The sequence below is a fragment of the Anguilla anguilla genome, chromosome 9, assembly GCF_013347855.1.
Source record: "Anguilla anguilla isolate fAngAng1 chromosome 9, fAngAng1.pri, whole genome shotgun sequence".
Taxonomy (NCBI): Eukaryota; Metazoa; Chordata; class Actinopteri; order Anguilliformes; family Anguillidae; genus Anguilla; species Anguilla anguilla.
Genome location: NC_049209.1, coordinates 15,134,255 through 15,156,049, shown reverse-complemented (window position 1 = coordinate 15,156,049; position 21,795 = coordinate 15,134,255). Strand labels below are relative to the sequence as shown.

The following is a 21,795-nucleotide window of genomic DNA, read 5'->3' as shown; positions in this document are numbered from 1 at the left end:
CCTATTTTGCATCACCATAAAATTACAGAGTGTGTATAAATAATGTATTCAATGCATTGAAGAAGCAATTTGTCTGAGGCCTCCATTGCTGATTGTGTAGTATGTATATGCAGTAATGAATGACCATAAATCAAATCAATTTTATTTGTTTTGCGCTTTTCATAAGTGATTTAAATAAATTATTGATGGACCTAATTTCTAATGTTTAACTCCTTCTTTGCTGCAGGGATGATTACTGAGCCAACATAAATACAATATGAGAACTATCCAGTATTTTTAATAAGTATATATATATATATGCCCTTTTTTGGCTTTGGAGAAGTAAGAAATAAGAAAAAAAAATATTTGACTGCAGACTTTGAGCCTCAGAGGAATCTGAGACAGGTATAATAATCTGGTATGGGGCTTGGAATCTTCTCAACAATTATATTTGAATGTCATAAATTGTAAAAAATTATACATTTTTGAGATGATAAAAGTACTTCGAGGTGGCAGTATCATATATTTCCCACTAGATGGCGGTAACGTACTATTAATCTCTGCGACTGTCATTGTACCTTTTACCATTACAGGTTCCTTTCAAGCAAGTAGTGCATTGCATGTAAAACCACATTTTAAATACATATTACTGCAAATATAAAATACCAAAATATTTATGTCAATATGCATGTTCACTGGGTTTAAGTAGGTTTAAAATTATTTAAAATGTACACTAAAAAATACCATAAATTACAGCAATGCCAGTTGCCAGTGAAAAACCATTTAATGAAGGGGTTAAAAAAATTATATAAATCCTGTTATTCAGCTGTATAAATCTTGTTATTTTATGGGATGGCCATTACATAAGGAGTTATTGCCATTGTTCTAAATGACTTTGACAGTGTTTTTTGTAAAAAAAAAAAAAAAAACTGAAATCCTGAAAATATTCACATATTACTATAAAAATACAATTTTTGTATTGTGTATGGTGCAGTCAGGTAGCCATTTTGTTCAGGGGATTATTATTTTTATTTTTTAAATTTTTTACAGTATATGCACTATTTAGTCCTGATATATGTGTTTTTTTGTCACTGAACATAACGTATATAACTGTAATGGGCCCAGTATGCTTTTAGCAGACGCACTTATCCCGGACAACTTCCTGAATACTACATATGAAAAAATGAAACAGTACAAATGTACTGTTTGATATTCAGTCAAAGCAAGTTGGGCCTGTATAAAATATGACATTATAAACACCCAAACCTGAAACAAGTGCTAGGCCTATTACAGGAATCACAAAGTGCATCGCAACTGGCTGAAGCTCAACAAATCCTTGATAGTGTCAGGAAGGAGAAGTCTGGGTTGATAGGCCCAAGAAGCAGTTTCAACCATACACTCTATGTTAGTACATAAAAATCTATGGGGTCTTCCTGAGTGTATGTCATTCAAAATATATGCTCTATTTTTACAACTTATTCTTTTCTCAGGGTGTATAATACGAACATTCTGGGGCCAATATCAAAAACTGATACAGAGGCCGCCGTCAATGCAGAATTCTGCATTTTTTCACAGAAAAAAAAGAGACAAAATGCAGGAGAAAAAAATACACTGCATTCTATAAACGCAAATATTCTGTGTTGTCTTTTTATTAAGATTATAATGGACAATGACCCAGATTTTTACCACAAAAAAATAATTACTCCTGTTTCGTGGAGCCAGTCGTCTTTCGGTATCTGATATTTGTGTTGTTTATAGCTCATAATATTTACACAGCCACTGGCAGCATTGCGAGATTCAATGAGAAAGTGTTTAATTTGAATGAAAAGTCGTAAACAAGATTTCATGCTCCAGCTAGCTTGCCCAACGCCAGTAAATTAAAACAGAAATAGCTCCTAGGGGTTTTCTTTAAAATATTATCAGCCTGTGTGGCAAAAATTCATTTTGATCAGAAGAGCAAAACATTGTTTGTATCTTGCTTATTAATCCCGCTATTTCATCCCACATCTGTTACAAGTGTCACAATAAAATTATGAATGACAAGCATGTATTGTGTTTTGGTCATTGTAGCATGATATGTTCACTAAATATACAACATCAGCGGTGCATCAAATGCATTGCTTCTCTGATGCATGTACGTTACTTCAACATATAAACCCATCATAGCAGCCAGAGTACTAACTTATAGTTATATTAATTATAGCTATACCAATCCTAGCTTACAGCTATATCATTAGATTTCCATTAGTATCTTTAATCAATAAGCCATTTGTTTCTGCACATCAAAATCAAGGGATATGTTTTTAAACTCATGAAAGCATATGTTTAGCTTGAAAAAATCATTTGTCACACTCGACCACAGAATAACTTTATAAAGAATTCATACATCCCATATTTGTGTAGACATTTGGGTATATGTTATGTCAAATGACATCAGGTGTGACTTCATTTATTAAGAAATCATTTTACATAATGTCTATAATGTACAGTACATAACTGTCACACGCTCTTTTCCAAATTAGCACCACTGTTATGAGCCTCTATGTTGCCTCTTTTGTACAGAGCACTTAAAATCTTTCCTTTCTGGTAGCTTATGGTTCCCTGTATCTTTGAAGATGTGAGAAACATAAGCTTTGGTGGTCGTCACACAGGTAAAGTAACAAAACAATAGTAAGAATTGAAAAGACAATACCCAGCCACAGTATAACCTATGTCATTTATTACAATATGACCATAAGCAGAGGATGCCAGCTTTGACAGAAAATTAGCCTAGGAACTGTAACAGTAAGCATTTATTGGTCTAACTGCACCACTAATAAAACGCTGCTTAGGTTGTTAGAACAATGCACAAGGGACTAAAATTGTGCAGAGGTAGGCCAGCTTTATTGTACTGCTGTAGTCCATTGTTCTTATAAACAATTGATATGAATCAGTGTAGACCAAAGAGGGCATTTGGACTCTGCTCAGTACATTTCAAGTAGGTCATCTATTGTTCTGTTGCAATTAATACTGTTTTTAACATAATTTCATCACAAAAAGATTATGGTAGCCTTTGCACTTTTTAGCAGATCATATGTAGAGATATTGGTATAGTATGTTGCGGTTTACATGGAAATAACCATTATCCTGATCATTGGTAGACAAAACCCCTTCCCTACACATCATGCCTCATAACATTTTGTTTTCACAGGCACAATAGAGACCCATTCCTTATCTATGTTTAATGTGTGTTTTGCGGTCATTTTTCTCAGTGTTCAATTCAGCAGCCTTATGAAAACTTCACACTTAATTTCCCTCCTAGGATTTTTTTTTCCATTCATTTTTCTTCACTGTGTAAATACTATTGTATGTGTCCTCATTGTCATCTCTGTACACATAATGCTGGATCACAGTTCTGGAAGCCCCACAGCACCAATATAAAAACAGATCATTGACATGCTTTATGATTTGCAAAACATGCCTGCAAAACATGGTGCCATTTTTATCCCACTAATAGCATATTAAATTGAGGATTTGCATATCTTTGTGACACTTGGTGTCAAACTCCAAAAATAATGTTTTTACCTCCCTCCTCCAACCTGCAGAAGAAGACAATTTTTATACGTTGTACACCTTAAGTACAGTACGTCTGACTCGGCCTTTCTGCTAGAATCAGCATGTAGGTATAATAAGCAGAACCTTTTTCTGCTGTACTATAATCTGCTGCATGACCTTTCAGCTTGAAGAAGCATCGTCTTCTCACTATGTACCAGTTAACAGAACAGGGCAAGTCTCCCTACATCTCCTCTTGCCCTCTGTTCAGCAGTGAAAGACACAAACATAGGTAATACAGGAAGTGTAACTATTTTTAAATATTATAGGACAATTGTGGGATGATTAACTTCACCATTGTTTTTTGTGTATGTGAAGTTAGGTACATGCAGGTTTTTACATACATATTTTCAGGCTTTTGATATGTTTTTTGATTCATATCTCCCTTTAAATGTCATGACAGGAACGTGACCTTGTTACTTGAAAAAAAGTAGAAAGTACACAATGTTCAATTTTTTTCCTCTCACAATAATCGTATTATTTTAGCACAATTATCCATCTTCTCCAATTTTCTCGTATCCTGGAGATAACCCAGTATGGTCTAAGCTCATGCAGCTGAAAATATTCATCCAAGGATAATCACTCGAATAACGTTGACAACATATCTTTTCAGCTTAGTCGAAGTGGTTCCTTCGACTCCAGGATCCTGGAGTTATATTCAATTACATTTACATTTAGCATTTAGTAAGACCAAGTTACCAGAGTTACTTACACAGCTTAGATTCTGTACATGTAGTCCATTTATACCACTTGATATTTCCTGGAGCAATTCAGGTACTTTGTTAAAGGTTATCATGGCAATGCCCTACCTAAGATTCAAACCTAGAATCTCACAGACACAAGCCCAGTCTCCCATTAATCTCAGGAGTGACATCTCAGTGTTACGTTTTGCCAAGCAGGCAACAATGAACCAATTTCCACTTTATTCCAACAGGCATTCTCCCCTATCCCTGGGTAACTGTGTTACCTCACCCTGCACATTGCTTGATAATGACAGACAGTGTTCATATTTGTGTTGATTTCCATCCGATTACATCTCTTGCCGTTGTGCACAGAGGAGGGCTTTTCGGCCTACTGGATGCAATTAAGTACAAAACCCCTTTCTATTGCACACTTAAAATTAATTGAACAGGTGAATGTCTTTTGTTATTGGATTGAAGAATGGTAAAGGACTTTCTAAAATATATTTGCCACACTGAAATCAGGCAGTTTTAGTGTTCAGTTAACAGGCAGGGACGTGGGAGGACGTTGTATTGCTTCCACTTTAACCTGGCCTAGCAGACTTTGCTGCAATGGGGTACTCCTTCAAATGATACTGGTTATGGTAGAGCTGCATTACTTGAAATTGTTTGTGTCAGTGGCATCTGATGAGATTTATTATTGCTGTTGGGAGTTGTAGTCTCAGTGGTCAATTGCTGCCTTTGACAGCCACTCAGTATCCATGATGTATCCTCCTTTGGTTTGAGCTAATCTTGTTAAATCACATAAAGTCTGACACTGCTGATTGGACATGGAATGATACATGCATGCACCCTTCAGCGATTTCACCCAAATACTTCTATGTCAGACTTCGTATGCCATGCGGCATTTTTTAAATTAATTAATATACTATAGAATCTTCATAACAGTGAAAAATGACAACAAACATTTACCACAAATGTAATTGTGGTATTTTATGCCATACGTGTGAAATATTTCATCATGCAAAGTAAATTCCATCCAAAATGACAATGCCTTTAGATATTCTCTCAAGGTGATGTTGATTGTTGAAAATTTATATAGAGTTAAATAAACTTCCTTCCACTCATGTCACACATTTGATTTGTGGGTATTCTACATGTTAGACATAGTGCTTTGATATTAGTTTGACATTATATTTCAAAGACTAGCTCTCATATTAACCTACAAAACATTATGATTCAGATAATTTGTTATCTCCCACTGCATTTAGACAACATTATTTAATGGAAGACTGAATCTTGAAAAGGTCACCTTGATTGAAACATTTATTTTCATTATCAGACGATAAATGGTAATAAATTATGGTGTGTGCTTGCTTGATTTGGAAGTCATCAGCTAATTTACAGTATTTGCTTTTAAACTTTTTTTTATTGTGGTCTTTTAAACTAAAATTAGGAGTTGTATTTTGGGGGCCTTGAAATCTTATCTGAGTTGTACATTACCAACACAGTTCTAATGGTAGCTTCAGTAAGATAAACAAACCTGTCAAATTACTGTAGTAACAAGTCAATAAGTGCTGTTGTTGATTGTGATCTGTAAACACACTAATGTGCAAAGCTGTATGCTGTACCTCTGAAGGTGTACATGTATTGAGTAATTGGGTTCTGTTTGAGATGGGAATCAGCCCAATCCATCTTGCAGCTCCTGCCATTAATGAGCCAAAACAATCTGGTGGAACTCAAGCAAGCAAGCATAGCAAGAGATACTGTATCCTGGAACAGGGGTCTTGCTGTTCAGTTCTGGGACATGCATGGCCATGGGAGGTGGTAGAGAGGTGCATAATTCCAAAATAAAGACACTATCATAATGTTAAAATATTTACATTGCTGACACAATGTACAAGAAAAGGGAAATGAGAAATGGCAAATAAATCTACACCCTGAGCCGACCAGAGGAGGATGAGTTTCCCCCTTGAGCCTGGTTCCTTCCAAGGTTTCTTCCCACTGCCACAGGGGGTTTTTCCTTGCCACTGCTGCTTTAGGCTTGCTCCTGTAGGTGTTTAGGCCAGAGTTGTCTGTGAAGAGTATCATGACAATTGCTGTGAAATATGCTATATAAATAAAATTTGATTGATTGATTGATTGATTGGCAGTTGTCCACAAATACTAATCATCTAATGTCACTTACTCATCCTCTACCAACTGCCCAAGTCAGCCAGGCTTTGTTTCAGTTAAGTCACATATTGCACACTGCTGGAATTCCTCCTCAACACTGCAAAGATTGCTTTATGATGTCCATACAACTCACACTTTCAAATAAAGCTCCCATTCCACACTGCATGGAGTTCATAAAACCTTACAGTATATGCTGCTGTAACAAATGACTGAAAACAGAAAAATAAATGATGGCTGCACCAATAGAAACAAAAATAAAACTTTCTATAGATTAAATAAATTCTTATGTAAACAATCACTTTTTCCTTTCAGACATAAAATCTCTAGATCTTTTAACTGGGACCATTTACGAAGTGAAACTTGAACTCATCTTACTGGGTTGGAGAATGCAGCCTTCTCCAGGAACGCTATGTGTGACTGAGGGATCATTTTTCAAAGGCTAACTGCCCAATGGAAGGTGTCAGACTGGACACAGCAAAAAGATGAAGAAGCATATTTTTATAGCTGCTAACAGGTGGTTAATTATCTAGTTGCCTCATACTTCCAAAGTGATTGTGAAGTATTCTTTACTAACATAAAAGTTCCAAAGCACAATGAAAGGTGACAGAACATTCTGTGTTCTATATTTATTTGAATTATTGGTTTAGTCATTGCATTTGTCTTTGTTCATGTTAAAATAATTTGTATGCATATGCCTCATTGTGGAACAATTTGTGGGAATGTTTTTTGATACAACTGTATTCCACAAAAATGTTCATATCTTGTTCATATGCAGCAGCTGTGGCAGCCAGTGGATAATGTGTTGATTAATCCATGAAACAACCCAGAAAAAGTAACTTTTATATCTAATTTGCCTGAGTAGATTTGATTTACAATTGTATTTGGATTTTGGATTTGGTTTATCATTGTCAGAGACAGAGTGCATTGCTGCTCTAGTTGGATATTGTTGAAGTAATTGATCCTCTGGATTTTCTGCGACCATCATTACATTAAGAACGTTTGACAAAAAAAAAAAAATTATCCCACTGCAGTTGGGATAATTGTTTTCCTGTTTACTTTTACCATGCTTACGCCGTGTCCGGATACAATAAAAAAATAAAAATAAAAAAAAAAACTTTATTCACTGGAAAAACTACCACCGTGCAATTGTCTTTTCAAAGCCATTACATAAGGGCAGCAAGAAGCACTAACCCGAAACGTCGATCTCAGCCTCGATCCGGACTAGCTTGTCATTATTTCATTTGAAATACATTTTTAATTACTGCGTCTCAGTCCCAATGGGCTCGAGTGCATAGCCTCTGTTTTTGTTTTTATATTTGTATCTATGTATTTGATTATTCTATGTATATTTATTTTTCTCTTTTCTGTTGCCTTTTGACATTGCTATGCCTTAAAGCACACCGAACTCCATATGCTGGATGAAATGCGCTTACTAATAAAGTTTGATCGATTGATTACCGATAAATCAATCTACTACGCGAGCTGATAAAAAGGCAAATGTAGATGAAACTATTAATTTGTCTATTGTTGTAAAAAGATATGCCAATACTGTATTTCCATTTGAGATCTACCATCTGTAGCCTATTTCTGCTGATGTCAGTCTTGATTTACTACATAATAAACCAAACACGAAGAATGCGTTGCATCTACCTTTGAAATATGTTGTTCTGTAATACAGGTTTCATAAATGCAAATATTAAATGATGGAAATGTTTGGCCTATTTAAGCAAAGTTACTGAAAGTGAAGGAAAATGTTCATTATGGTTGAATAGAAACCGCTTGATGGAAAAAGACAATGGTAGAGGGCAATAGAAATGTACAGTGTCCACTGCCTTCAGAAACTTTGAAGTGATCAATATTTTTTCAGGCGGTCGCGGGGCCCTAAGCAGCCGCTCATTGGGTTGGGCAGATTCTGAACGTACGTTTTTGCCATTATTCGACCTGTTCAAAACGGTGCTCGCAAAAAGACACATATGCAGTTATACGTTTTGCCGTTGGGTGGCGCTGTCAGCTATCCAAGAACAACAAGACACGTTTGTTTAAAAATGCCCTCCAATTTCCCATAGTTCTGAGTCCAACTCCACTTGACCATAGAAATACTACCTCATCATTATAGAAGTGAATGTTGGCTGCTTGCTATTTGTCATCTTCATGGTTTGTAACCAAGAAGAGGAGATACAAGATTGAAGTATATGTAACAAACGGACTCCTGGCCGAGACGTTAAGTCCAGAAAAAGTAAGTAGCTGGAAAAAGATACTGTTTCAGTAGGAACTGGACCAAATGTGCAACATAAGCTATCCAGTTTGGTGCTACATTCGCTTCCTGCCTTGCTGACGAAAGCGCACGTTTATGCGCAGCCCATTATTATGTAGCTAGCTGACTAGCTATCGAGTTAGCCAGCTAGAAGTAGACTGTAGTTGAGCTGGTATGACTATCCAGTTAGTTAAATTGATAGCAAATAACTTATTTGCTGAAGCTAACTAGTTCATGGTGGCCAATAAACTGGTTATCCAAATTTCATCATATCTAGCTAGCTAATTAAGCCATGTCAAAGTCTTTCTGGTTTAACTCAGTCCCTGAGATTTGAGACTTCGCTAGCTATCTAGCTAGATAGCTCGACATCGCGTAGCTACCTAGATAGCTCGACATCGCGTAGCTACCTAACGAGATCAAATAATTCTTCTTTGGAAGGTTTTGCAGCAAACAGAGCATGGGCTATGTCGAAATATGCATGTTTATACTGTAACGTTGGTATCATAACGTTCGTTGACAATCGGAAGCAAATAAGTAGGAAGATGCGAGAAAACAACTGCGCACGCGAGTCACAAAACAATTGGAAATGGTTTGCTTAACCTTGCCTTACACTTCCATCGCTCTATCGTCGTTTATCTTAAGACAATGTTTCGTTACCACTTCTAACGATACGTTTAAAGTTGAGTCCCTGACATAACGGTTTGCGGATACGAACTTGCTGAACTACAGCGATCTACATTCCCAGTCTATTACCGATAAATAACATAGCAAGTTTTCAAAAATAATTATATCTATATATAATTATATCATATATATTATGCTTTCAAATAAAAATGTATCCTTTTACATTTAAGCTAGCTAAAAACGCTCAGCCCCATGCCCATAGCTTGCTCGCTGTAGCTCACGTTCCTCTCGGTATGCTGGGATACGTAGCTAAGCTTGGTACTTATGGAATTGCCTCCAAAGCGCAGTTTAGACAGTTGTGTCGCAAGCTGTACGAGTACAGACAACCTAGAGTTCAGGCTGGCTAACTGGCTTGATGCCGCGTAAGCTTAACAATATGGTAGCAACGTTTATAATTCTTTTTATTTGTTCCCTTTCAGCATAGCCAGTTCACATTCTGTCAAAGTCCTGTACTGGCCAACTGTTTGTTATAAAGATAACGTGAGAGTTACCAAACTAGTCCTGTTGCCACACTTATGTTGTATACTATTTTGTCATCGGTTACAAGCTAATGTCGGCTATCTCGTAAACCAACTGCTAACGTTAACTGTTACGCAGTCTAATCTTTTGAAATACTCCAGCTTTCAGACTTGAGCAAAGTTGTAAATACAAATTTCCGGTGTGTATAAGAAGCTCTGAAATGTAAATGAAGGTCAAATAAAATGTGGATAAACACGTCATATTTTCCACGATTGTAGATTAAACTAATGAATATATTTTTTTAGAAATGGGCCCTGGCTTTGACAAATACCACAAAATCCTAATTTTTTGTAGGAGAACCCATTCCGTGATGCTTCTTTATTCTCACAGACTGAGAATGACGGTGGGACAAGACATGACATGATCTGACGTGGTATGTGCATGCCATACGAGGAACAGGCGATGTATGGACCATAATGAAGTCTCACCACTGTAATAAAACTGACCACATTGACACATTTATATGACATGTTGCAATGATAAAGCAATGGAGATTTATTATGAAGTGTCCCAGTTAATGTGCCACATTAAATTATGAAGTTCACGTAGGCCTATGTGTGCTGCAGTCTCGAACGTTTTCTGGTTTTAGCCATTTTCATCATTTTGATATTTAGGTCTGGACTCCACAGCAGTAAAATAAGAAAGCTTTGCATTTGTCAGACTTGTAATTGTACTTGTATTGCCTCGGCATATTTTATTAGATTGCTCTTTAGTCTAGTTCCGGCTGGCTTGGAATCAAAAGGCTTGTGTGACTTCCCCCCTGAAAAGCCTTTTTGTTTTGCATTGACATTGATGTGTACTCTTGACGATTTAACATTCGTTTCATCATCACTTTGGAGAAATATAATTTTCCCCTGGCAGAATCTTTCACATAGACCTTTCTCACCCTTAAACGGAGACTGGTAATTTTCCCCAGGTGACAGGTCCAGTCACAACTTCCCAGTGACTAAAGAAGAGCGGTGTTTAAGTGACAAGCCTGGCTTTGGGGATTGATGGAACAAAAGTGTAGGCCTTCTTCTCTGCCAATGTCAGTATAGTGCTTTTGCTTTGTATGTAGAACATTGGGGTACTCAAGCAACTGCTTAAACGTGCATACATGGGATTGATGGGAAGGTGTGTCGGGGGGGGGGGGGGGGGGGGGGGGGGGGGGTGCAAAGAGCATTTTTCTTTTCCTCTTTCAAGAGGTTTTTGGGAAAATTAGATGGTTAGCTTTTTATGTGACTAAAGTTTGGAGAGGATAGGATAAAATTACAATGCTCAACTTGTCTTCAAGGACAAAAAAAGGAGACTATCTCAGTTTCTTATTCCCCCTTTAAACAAAATTTGAGTAAATCACTGGCTTGGGTTTTTGCAGAGACTGAAGGTTTGTCAATCGCTGAGCTGATGAAATGTTTGCTAGGATCTTACCTTGTACAAGTATTTGCACAATGCTGTTGTTTTCTGAAAGTATTTTTTTGCTGCTGTGTCTTTTGGAGGTCTTTCCATTTAAAATAGGATTATCCTCAAACAATTTAAGATGTTGTTTGGGTTAAATTCCTTAAACCACTTGGAAAAGCAAGTGCAATTTTTTCCGATAAATCCAGAAAGTACAATTAATTGGCGTAAAGTAAGTGAGAGTGGTGTGGGCGAGGGTAAGTGAAAGCGTTAGCCTTACTAATGCAGCTAGCTGCAGATGAGCGACGATTTGTTCCATTTCATACTTGGTATAGCATTGCCTGTCCTTGACTGCCTTTTCAACTGAGGGTACGCACTTATCACCACCAGCCCCCTGGGATCAATTTAATTCTCAGACTTCAAAGGATGAAAAGGCATTATAACATCTTCTCACTCGTATTGCTATCAGATTATCCAGCAGTGGTGTTAAGCAATGGGCCGCCACAGAGATGAAATGCTTCGTGTAGTAGCCTACATTGCATGCAGGGGCCTGATACAATTTACTGCAATTTCAAGACTGCTTAACAAGGTGGAGAAGGGTAAAGCAGTAACATTCTTGCAAATTCCCATGGAAGAGTTGCCTAAGACTTGTGCTGCCTTCTTTTTAAGACAATCCTACTATTTCTTTACCAGGTCTTTCATTTTATAACATAAGAATGGTGGGTAAAACCAGGCCCACTGGCACATTTTCAATACATGGACAGATGCCATATGCAGCCCAATTGTCTTGCCTTCCGGCTCAAATTTTCCTGATTTCCTGAGCTTCTTGAGTGATTCTAGGCCACGAGCAAAGCTGGAAAACTCTGCTGTATACCAATTACACAGGATTATGAAATGTGTCTGTCCACCGAGTGGTTTGCAGTCCCAAGACTTTTCCGATTTGAAAGTTTTAAATTCAATTATGGTTTAGGGGATGCTCCCCTCTCAGCATTCTGTATGGTTTCACACAAATTGACATTGTTCAATGAGCTCATATGGGAAAATTTGACATGGCTGACCGTATGAATGCTTAGCATCTTAATCGTTGACTAAATCTTTAGGTAGAAGCTGGAAACATATCAAATATATCCTGCCCCACCGCAATTAATTTGACTTGTTTTTTTTTTTTTCTGGGGTTCTTCGGCACACAGCTTTGCCTTGCTAAGTGGAAATGAGGGCACATTCATTTTTAATGATTGAAGATGATGAGCTTGCCTGCTAAATTACAGTCATTTTTTTGGCTTTTTTCTCCCACTAGTCTTACAGTTGGGCGGGGGGGTGGGAGTGGTAGTGTTGTATCTAAGCCCAGTCGCTCCTCTCAAGTCACCTGACAGAAGGGTTACAGGACACGATAATAAATTGGAACAAGTTTTTTCAGCAACTTTTATTTATTTGTTTTTTTAAAGAATTAGCCATCAAGTTTTAAGTGGGATGGGGGAAGCTCCATTGCTCTACAGTAGGTAAAGGCTTGCCTGCATTGTAATTTGGATGCAAGAACTTGTTTTACCTGCTTGCAGTGACACTTTATTCCCATTGAAAACAATAATAGCTTGCTCGTTGTCGTTATCTTGGTTATTTGACAATTAGCTTTTCAAAGACATAATGTGCTCCTGTTGGTAATTGTCCATGAGTGTGAGTAAAATGCTTGCCCTCAGATTGAGGTTGCATCACATATTAAGCTGTCAAATTAAGCATATTACTGCTATACTGCATATAACAGCATTTAGTTACTCATCTCATATTATGCATGTTTATCAGTTATGAACTGTGCATATTTCTGCTGTATTCCTTGGCATTGCCCAACAGTGCATTATGTGTTTGCAATATATTAACTTTGCGCAATTTTTCATTCCATTGCTTGACTCAAATTTGACAAAATTATCTTTACTGTTCATAGGGTCTGTATTGTCGTCTATATGTGTTTATTATAGGCTTTTTTTGTTGTCTAAAATCAACTGGGCCTTGTCATAGAACCCACTCTTTTCCTTCGCAATGACCTTGCGATGCATGTGACCAGGTCTCATGTTTACTTAGACCCTGGCCACTAAACTGAGATTTTGCTCTATGTAATTTGTCTTCATTTATTTATCTTGTGTTTGGCCTGTTTCACAGGGAGGGTATGGAAATTTGCCAGCAATTTGGCTCAAAATGCATGATTCCTGCCACCTGTATATCTGCTTTCCAAAACCTGACGTGTGCATAATTGAATTCAAAGCAAGCTGCTTTGTTTGCACACATGGTTGTCTAACTTAAGCATGTCAAGTGATTTAGCCACTTGTCAATATCAGTACCTTGCTGGTTTGCAAAAAGCATGTCATCCTGAATTATTAAGCAGAACAAATCCCCTTATCTTACAGCTTACTCATCATAGTCCTCATAAAACTCTTTCTTGCAGTGTCAGAAGGAGCAAAAGCCTACCTTATCTGCTTGAACATAGAGCTCTGAGGAAAGCTAGACTTTGAGGGACATGCTCTCTATATGTAGGCAGTGTGGCAGTACCATTCAGGATACACTGCAATATAACCTTTTTTCAGTCCCAAAGTACTTTTGCAATTTTAAGTCCCTCGCTTCAGATCCAAAGTTAGCCTAAATGTGCGATTGTTTTCTCTTCTGTCCTTTTTAGCCACAAGGGGATAGCTATGGCTGATATTAGCTATTTGTGAGGAACATGTGCAAACAGTTTGTGTGCAGTATGCAAGTGAGCACATGCTTTTTTGGGAAGAATTTGCCTGAATCTTACCACTATTCTTGTTGCCCGTCCGTGAGGGTTGAAGTGGAACTTTTGTCACCTGCTTAATTTAAATGAATATTTTTCTTATCTTTCAACAATTAATGCATTGTATATTGTGGGACCTCAACTCTTAGTGTGACTTGTAGCCATCATTAATTAAAAGTTTGAGTCTACATTATATTGGGTAGAGACATAACGAGACACAATTAAGCCTAGTTTTAAAATGACCAGACCACTGCTGCCCTTGTTTGCAGAGAGTTGCTTCACCTGTTGCACAGGGCCATTTGTTTCTTTAATATCAGTGAGATCAGTGTTAACCGCATTAGAACCTCTCACAACAGCACTCTTTTATTGTTTGGATTTGTCAAATGCGATTTCATATTTCAAAGCTAGTTTTTATGCCTCATTTTACAATCAAACTTCCTCGATTTCGCAAAAAAAAAAAAAAAAAACTACAAGCAATCTTCACATGGTCTGAACTTTTTCCCCAAGCTGACATTTAACAGATGGCCTAAAAATCCATCAAAAGGAAGACGGAATTCACATTTATATAGGCCACTATTTAAGGCCTTTTATCTAAAACTGTAGTAATTCTTGAGGAGATCAGATTATACTATAGATTTAGTTTATACTATAGACATTTGTATCTTTTACCATTGGTTTACCATTGTAACATTTAAAAAAAAAACAAATCAATATAAACCTGAAAATGAACTCTCTCTTTCTTTTACCCAAAATTGAGTTTCCTGTAAGTGATGGTCCGATCCTTTATGATGGCAACAGTTTCAGCCAATAACCTAAAGATGTTAACAATATAGGCTATTTTACGTGATACTCATAACATTCATTTCTTATTTCTAGACCAACTACAACATTGCACTGCACTGTATTTCTTATTTCCCTTCTAGTTTCTTCTTTTTAAAAAAAAATCACAGTGAGAAATCTGCTCACTGATTCCAAGAGGCTGCAAATTGAACTTAATTGGGGGGGGCTTAAGACTGTTACCCATGTTCTTAAAACCACTTCATTGCTACAACAGAAGCAACATTTGCTAAATTACGTTTTTCTGAAAGTTTTGTTGTTCTAATATTCAGTCTTTAATTTAAAAATTCATGCAAATAGGAATTTTAACTCTAATGTTTTGCCTTTGTCTTTGCTTTATCATGTGACTCCAAGTGTAGGTGTATTGCTTTTTGGAGAAACAATGTTTTATCCTAATGGGAAACCGAATGTTTTGGCAAACGTCTGGTTTTCAGTTCTGTAGGCTTGCATGTGAAATGGAAAAAAAAAAAAATTTAATTGGGCTGAGCAAGAAGCTAAAGAATTAGGAACACACAGAGTGTAGTTCTATATGAGGGGAACAATGTTCATATATGTATTTGAGGAGATTCCAGTCCCTGCAAATTTCCCATTCCAGTTCCTTCAGATTTTCAGTCCATTTATACTGTTGGATATTTTACTGAGAAATTCTGGATAAGTACCTTTCTCAAGGGTACAAGAACAGTACCCCATCTAAGAATCAAACCCCCAAAACCCTCTGAGCTCCAAGCCAAGTTCCCTTTCCTCACATCATTACAGGGGAAAGAAATCGCCTCTTGAAATGTATGATTGAATAATAAGCTGTGCTATGTGATTTTTGTAGATTGAATGACCCTATAAGTTTTCACCTCTGTTTACAAAGTTGCTTTGCTTCTGAGCTGTGACACCACCGGTGCAAAAATGGAGTTGCTTTTTATTTCTTGTCATAAATAAGTAGTCCTCAGCACATAGGCTAGGCCTGAATCCCCCTCCGGGTAATTCACTGCCGTTGTTTGAACTAGGCTACTTTTTAATCTGAGAGCCAGTTTTACTTTTAGTGATAAATGTAATACTGGTGTGAGGGCCATCGGTAGCATGTGATAGCCTATGTCTTCAGTGTCCATTCACAGAAACACATTTTTAATGGGTTGTGCAGTAGTTGTAGCATAATTTTAACATCATGCAGTTGGACATCATCTTATTTCCTCACTTGAACCTGTTTTCAGCTTGACATATTCATTGTACTTGCATTTGTGGCTGGTCTGTCTGTCTGTCTGTCTGTCTGCTCGCTCACATTTGTGTCCGTCTTGCTGGATGGGCAGGTAAGTGCACACCACAGAATGACTGGGGTGATTGGTATCCTAGCAACACAAAGGGGAGGCTTTTTCTTGTGGGTCCTTAAGCACAGAGGTGGTGAAAAATGCTGCCTTTTTGAATTAATGAATGAATTTTTGCATATAATCAACAGCGGCGATTATTTTATGATGTTAAAGACTCGCACAGTCCCGTAGTGTTTTGGAGAAGCAATCACTCCAGAGCTCAGATTAATCTTTTTCTGAAATGAACTGTAATTACTGGACCATATTCTGTCTGATGTGGAATATTTTTATATTCATAGTCAGGAAACAATGGAACCATTCAGACAGATGTTTGTCAAAATGGAAGAATATTAGGCTAATTGCCATCAGTTTGGATGGCCTGAATTAGACCTGAATGTTTTAGAAGAAATGCCGTGCTCTCCATGAACAGTGCACAAAAAAACACCAGTTTGTTTAAATGACTATTACATGGTCACATATAGGCTTAATACTCACTCCTTGTGAGTTGCATAATGCTATCTATATGATTGACATTAAATATAATATTTATGGGTTTAGCCTAACTTTTTCGCAAGTACTTTTTACAGGCTTATGTGTAAATGAGAAATGCCAGATTTTCTCAGACTGAATGTTTGTTTCACAAAATCCAGGTAGACTGTTTGGCATTTATTCAGTTTCATATATATTGCGTGCTTGGAGCTGTGAAATGAGTGCCCTGAACTACAGTAGCAGTCTGCTAGTATTTGGACAGTGACACGATTTTTGTTGTCTTGGCTCTGTACTCTGGCACATTGGGTGTGAAATGAATATGAGGATAAATTGCAGACTTTCAGCTTTAATTTGAGGGTATTTACATCCATATGAAGTGTTCCCTGTGGGAATGACGATCCTTTTTATACATAGACCCCTCCATTTTTTTGGGACCAAAAGTAATTTGATAAATTTGCTACTTTAAATTCATCATATTAAGCACTTGGTTGCAAATCCTCTGCAATTTGATCACTGCCAGAAGTCTGTAACCTGTAGACATCACCAGATGCTGGGTATCTTCCCTGGCGATGCTCTGCCAGGCTTGCACTGCAGCCATCTTCAGTTCCTGTTTGTCTCTGGGGGCTTTTAGCCTTCAGTCTTGTCTTCGGCAAGTGAAACACACGTTCAATTGGATTCGGGTCGGGTGAATGACTTGGCTCTGAAAAAACCCTTGCTTGCTTTGGGGTCATTGTCCTGCTGCAAGGTGAAGTGATGTCCAGTGAGTTTTGTGGCAATTGGTTGGATCTGAGTGGATGTTTCTGTACACTTCAGAATTCATTGTATTGTGTGCTCATTGCATTACATTACATTACATTTATTTGGCAGACACTTTTATCCAAAGCGACGTACAAAAGGTGCATTTCATGGTCATAGACAACTACTAAACACAGGTTCAGTAAGATACAATACTTACTATGTACAGCTATTTCTAGCCAAGAACACAGTTTAGTTCACACAGTGAACACTATTCAGACCTAACCTCTGCAAAGCCAACTAGGCATAAGTATAAGCTACAGTATTAGGACAAATACAAATTACCAAAAAGTGCTGGGATGGGGCAACATGTGACATGAAAAAAGGGGGGGGGATTTAGAGTGTAATATACATTGCTCTTTAAACACCATAATACTACCTCTGGTTAGGTGGTAGTCCTAATGTTGGAGGAAAAAAAAAAACATATCCACGTGCCGTTTCAGTTCTCCCAGTGATTTATTTACAAACCAGTGATGTTTCGACCCGCACATTCTTCATCCTAATGTTGGCCTGCACGTTGAAACATTGCTGGTTTATAAATAAATCACAGAGGACTTTCAAACAGTGTGTTTGTATTGTATTATTTTTTCTTCCGCTCCGGTGACCTTTGATCCTTGCACCTGTGCATAGTAGGCTTATTGGATGTGCTTATGTTAGTCTTTTTTATATCACACGTTGAAGTCATTTTTTATTGTTATTGGTGTGCTAACCATGTAGCCTACATCGAAAGACATAGAGAGAGAGCCTTTCCGTTGGACGTTCGATTGGACCGTCTCTAACGAAGGAAAGCCAAACGTTCTTGCCCAGATGACAGACATGTCCAGCTTCAAAAGCGGCTGGACACTTGCGTGCTGTGCCGAGTGACAGCTCGAAATGTGTGCAGTTGAAATACACGTTGAACCCGGGGCATTTTGGGTCAGAATGTACTGTCGGAGAGTGCGGGCACTTTAGACGCATGCAGAGCTCCTCGCAGCCTTTAGAAGAACATGAGGCAAGTGAAGGTCCGTGTGACATTTCTGCCCCCTCCATTATGGCCATTGGTTACTGTTTATGGTGCATGCCCAGGAGTGGAAACATGGAAATCTTGGTATTCTTCACTGTGTCTTGTTTGTTTACAGTTTGTAGGTTAATGGTGCCTATCCTGTTTATGCTACAGTTCTGACTACGGATATTTTAATATCACATTGTTTAATTTTTTTAATCCATTTCAATTTTGTCCTGTAATGTTTAAGTGTTAAAACTGATTAGAAAATATAAAATGTGAGCCTAAAATATTTAGTCATTAAAATAATTATTTTGGAAGCCTAAGACAGTCAGTAGCAAGTGAGTTATAGCTAAAATGCGAGTATTGTAGAATATGTAATTTTTCTCACATCTTAGCGGCCATGTTCACAGCCTGCATGTGGTCTCTGATGTGATACATCAACCCCTATGCTCCCACCTAGGCCTACAGCCTGCAGATGTGCTGGGTTGTATAACCTCTCACGGTAAATCATGTCTTGATTGCATTTTAATTTTGAAAGTTTACTCACAAACTCATAAAATCAGACCTGCCAGATTGCAGTTTCACCTAAAGTAAATTCTGAATTATCCGTCCAAAATTGTCATAATTTCTGAAGGTGCTCTGTGGTTGTTGAGAGCCAGGAAACCATTTGTAGCCTCATTATAAGAAGAGGGACCAGGAAATAATAAGGCGCTATTTTATTCTTTTAGATGAAATGCTTTACTCAAGTGCTATTCAAATATAATGGCATTATTTCATAATCAACCATTTCCCACATTTTATTCTGACATGGCTATTTTAACAGGAAATTAATTTAGTGTCTATTTTGAGCCATCTGCTCTCAAAATTCGCAGAAGGTTCTGGCCAATGCTAAAAGACTGTCTGTAGTCTGAAGTGATCTGCTATTACAAGTTTTTAAAAAATCTTGTTTTCAGAGCAGATAACTTTTGAGGTGATCCAGACTGTTAAAAAATGAAAAGAAGCATCAGTTGTTTAGTTTCTGATTGCTAGGCTGTGGCAAGGCTATCAGTGTGTTTCATTTCTGTCGCATTTCTGTTACTAATGGAATAAACATTTGTGACATTATCTGCAGTATCTTAAATGGTATAAGTTTTATGGGTTCCAAAGCTTTTTAGCGATGCCAGGCTGTGATTAAATGGTGTTCCAACAACATTCTGTAGAGCACAGCTGGTACTTATTTTAGCCAAATTGTAGCTAACTGCAATGATAGTGGTACATCCTTCACACGTTCATCCAGCTAGGCATGCAATCTATACAATTGAATTTCTATTGTATTATGGTATCTTTAGGGTTTTGTTCATTTAAGTATGTAGCCTATTTGTGCAGTGAATTTCTGTAGAAAGTGTACTACACATTTTCAGTGTTTGGCCCATGCTGATCATGACTGACCCAGTGCAGGTAGAAATGTTCATCATGGTATGGTTTATTTTAAATAAATTCTTGGTTATTTGGGAGCTGCTAAGGCACTGTTCGGATTCCAGTACCTTTACCGATGTTGTTATTTTGTCCTGCACCTTCGTGTCTGATTTAGATATGCATGCATCATATAGCCTATTGCTGTTTTTTATGCTTGAAAACTTTTATGAAGAAATATCTGGAAAGCCATTTAACGTTTAAAGTGTGATCTGTAATGAAAAAAATTGTGCCTACACTTTGAAATACCGCAGGTGTGCTAAGGCACTGAATGTTGATGCAAAGACCCCATGCCATTTAACTGTATGCTGTGGAGAAGCGGAAGCAGAAGCAGTGCAATGATTAGGCTTTTAGTCAGAAAATCCCAATTGATGATTTCACCCAGCTTGATTTGCTTTCATCGTGCTGTAGTGGTTTTCTCCATTGTGGAATCTTTTGCTGCTGTGTATAGCGAGCTGGTGTTAGGCAAGAATGATTATATTCATCTTCTTAAAATTGTTGTCCATCTGTAGTTTAGAGATTTGTGATTACACAGCTGGAATCATTAAGTAAGCTTTTAAGCCCAACACTATCGTTGGCCTGTATTCAATTTTGTTCTCTGGAGATGGGGGCAATTGGTTGTATAACCCTGCATTTTTGTATGCTGGGGAGCCTCAGTATCATTTCAGCAACAATGCAATTTCATCAGCATAAATTGTTAATCCCCGCCATGTGGTTACTATATACACTAGGTGGCCAAAAGTATGTGGACACCTGGCATCCAACATCTCATCTAAAATTATGGGCATTAATATGGAGTTGGTCCACCCTTTGCTTCTATAACAACCCCTACTCTTCTGGGAAGGCTTCATACTAGATGTTGGAACATTGCTGCAGGGATTTGCTTCTATTCTGTCAGAAGAGCATTAAAATGTTCAAATTTAAATGTTCAATTTCTCATTTAACAGCATCTGTGGTCCCCTGGTGGCATGGTAAGAAAGATGAATTGCATTAAAAAATATAGGGGTGTTTGGGTTTATAAAATGGAACAACTTTAAAGGAGAAGGTTGGCATGAAAGAACGCTTGCTCACAGTGGTAAGAGTGGTAAGGCTTCTATATACCCGTTGCAGGCAGGTTTTTACTGCTTGCTGCATTTTATCCGCAGTACTGCACAATATTTCTGTCGTCCAAGAGCTACACGCTTTACTGGGAAATTCCAGCAGTTAAAATAATAAAAATAGGCCTTGGACTCCATTTCGATTTTATTTAGGCCTAACAGCTGTATTTGGGTGCTGTTGTGGGGAGTACCCCCTCAGCTGGTGTGAGGCTGAAAGATTTACCCAAGCAAAAATGATTTCCGTAGCTCTGACGTCCTCTTGTATTTCACCAATCATGCTAGTTACCCCCAAACTGAACAACACCACGCTGTCTAATTTAAACGTTGCACTTGCACTGCAAGATCCCAGTGGTGTCAGTTGTACAGCAGAGCGGAATATTTGGATTTTGTATCAAATTTTTAATTTAAATTTTTCAGACAATGCATCAGTTGCTTGGTTGGGAATACAAGTCGGCAGATTTTTAATGCAGTCAGATTTTGCCCAGGAGATGGCCCTCCTTGACATACCTCAGGACATCTGTGTTGATGTTGCCGTCTTATATTAAGGGGTCCAGGCAGGCATCAGTTTGCAGCATTAGACAGATTTTGCTGCTATTTTGTGAGAAAGAACAAACCACATGGTTTTGCTCCTTTAATCTCTTATTGATGCAGGAAGAGTAAGAGAAAGTATCAAAATGGTGTTTAAATCCTGTGTTACTCAGAGTCTGTGCTATTGGGACATAATGAGTCTGACAACGTGAATCATCATAATGAATCTGAGTAATGATGCACATTTCTTGTTGAAAACATATTATCCAGGAAATTCGGGGGGATGAGGAGTTTGAAAATGGTTCC

General features: G+C 37.7%; 1 protein-coding gene across 6 annotated transcripts in view; it reads left to right on the top strand.

The window, feature by feature from the left end:
• Window positions 1-8,509: 8,509 nt before the first annotated feature.
• The window catches only part of LOC118235548 (ecto-NOX disulfide-thiol exchanger 2-like), a 176,798-nt gene continuing 163,512 nt past the window's right edge, over window positions 8,510-21,795 (top strand). For 2 of the 6 annotated variants that reach the window (XM_035432988.1, XM_035432992.1), the window contains exon 1: window positions 8,540-8,661. Coding sequence is in view for 1 of the 6 variants with exons in the window: in XM_035432985.1 (XP_035288876.1) it covers window positions 8,548-8,661 (114 nt within the window). In the remaining 5 variants the exon portion in view is untranslated. Of the gene's footprint in view, window positions 8,662-21,795 lie in introns of all 6 variants that reach the window. The other 4 variants (XM_035432985.1, XM_035432989.1, XM_035432990.1 and 1 more) reach the window with 4 other exon arrangements.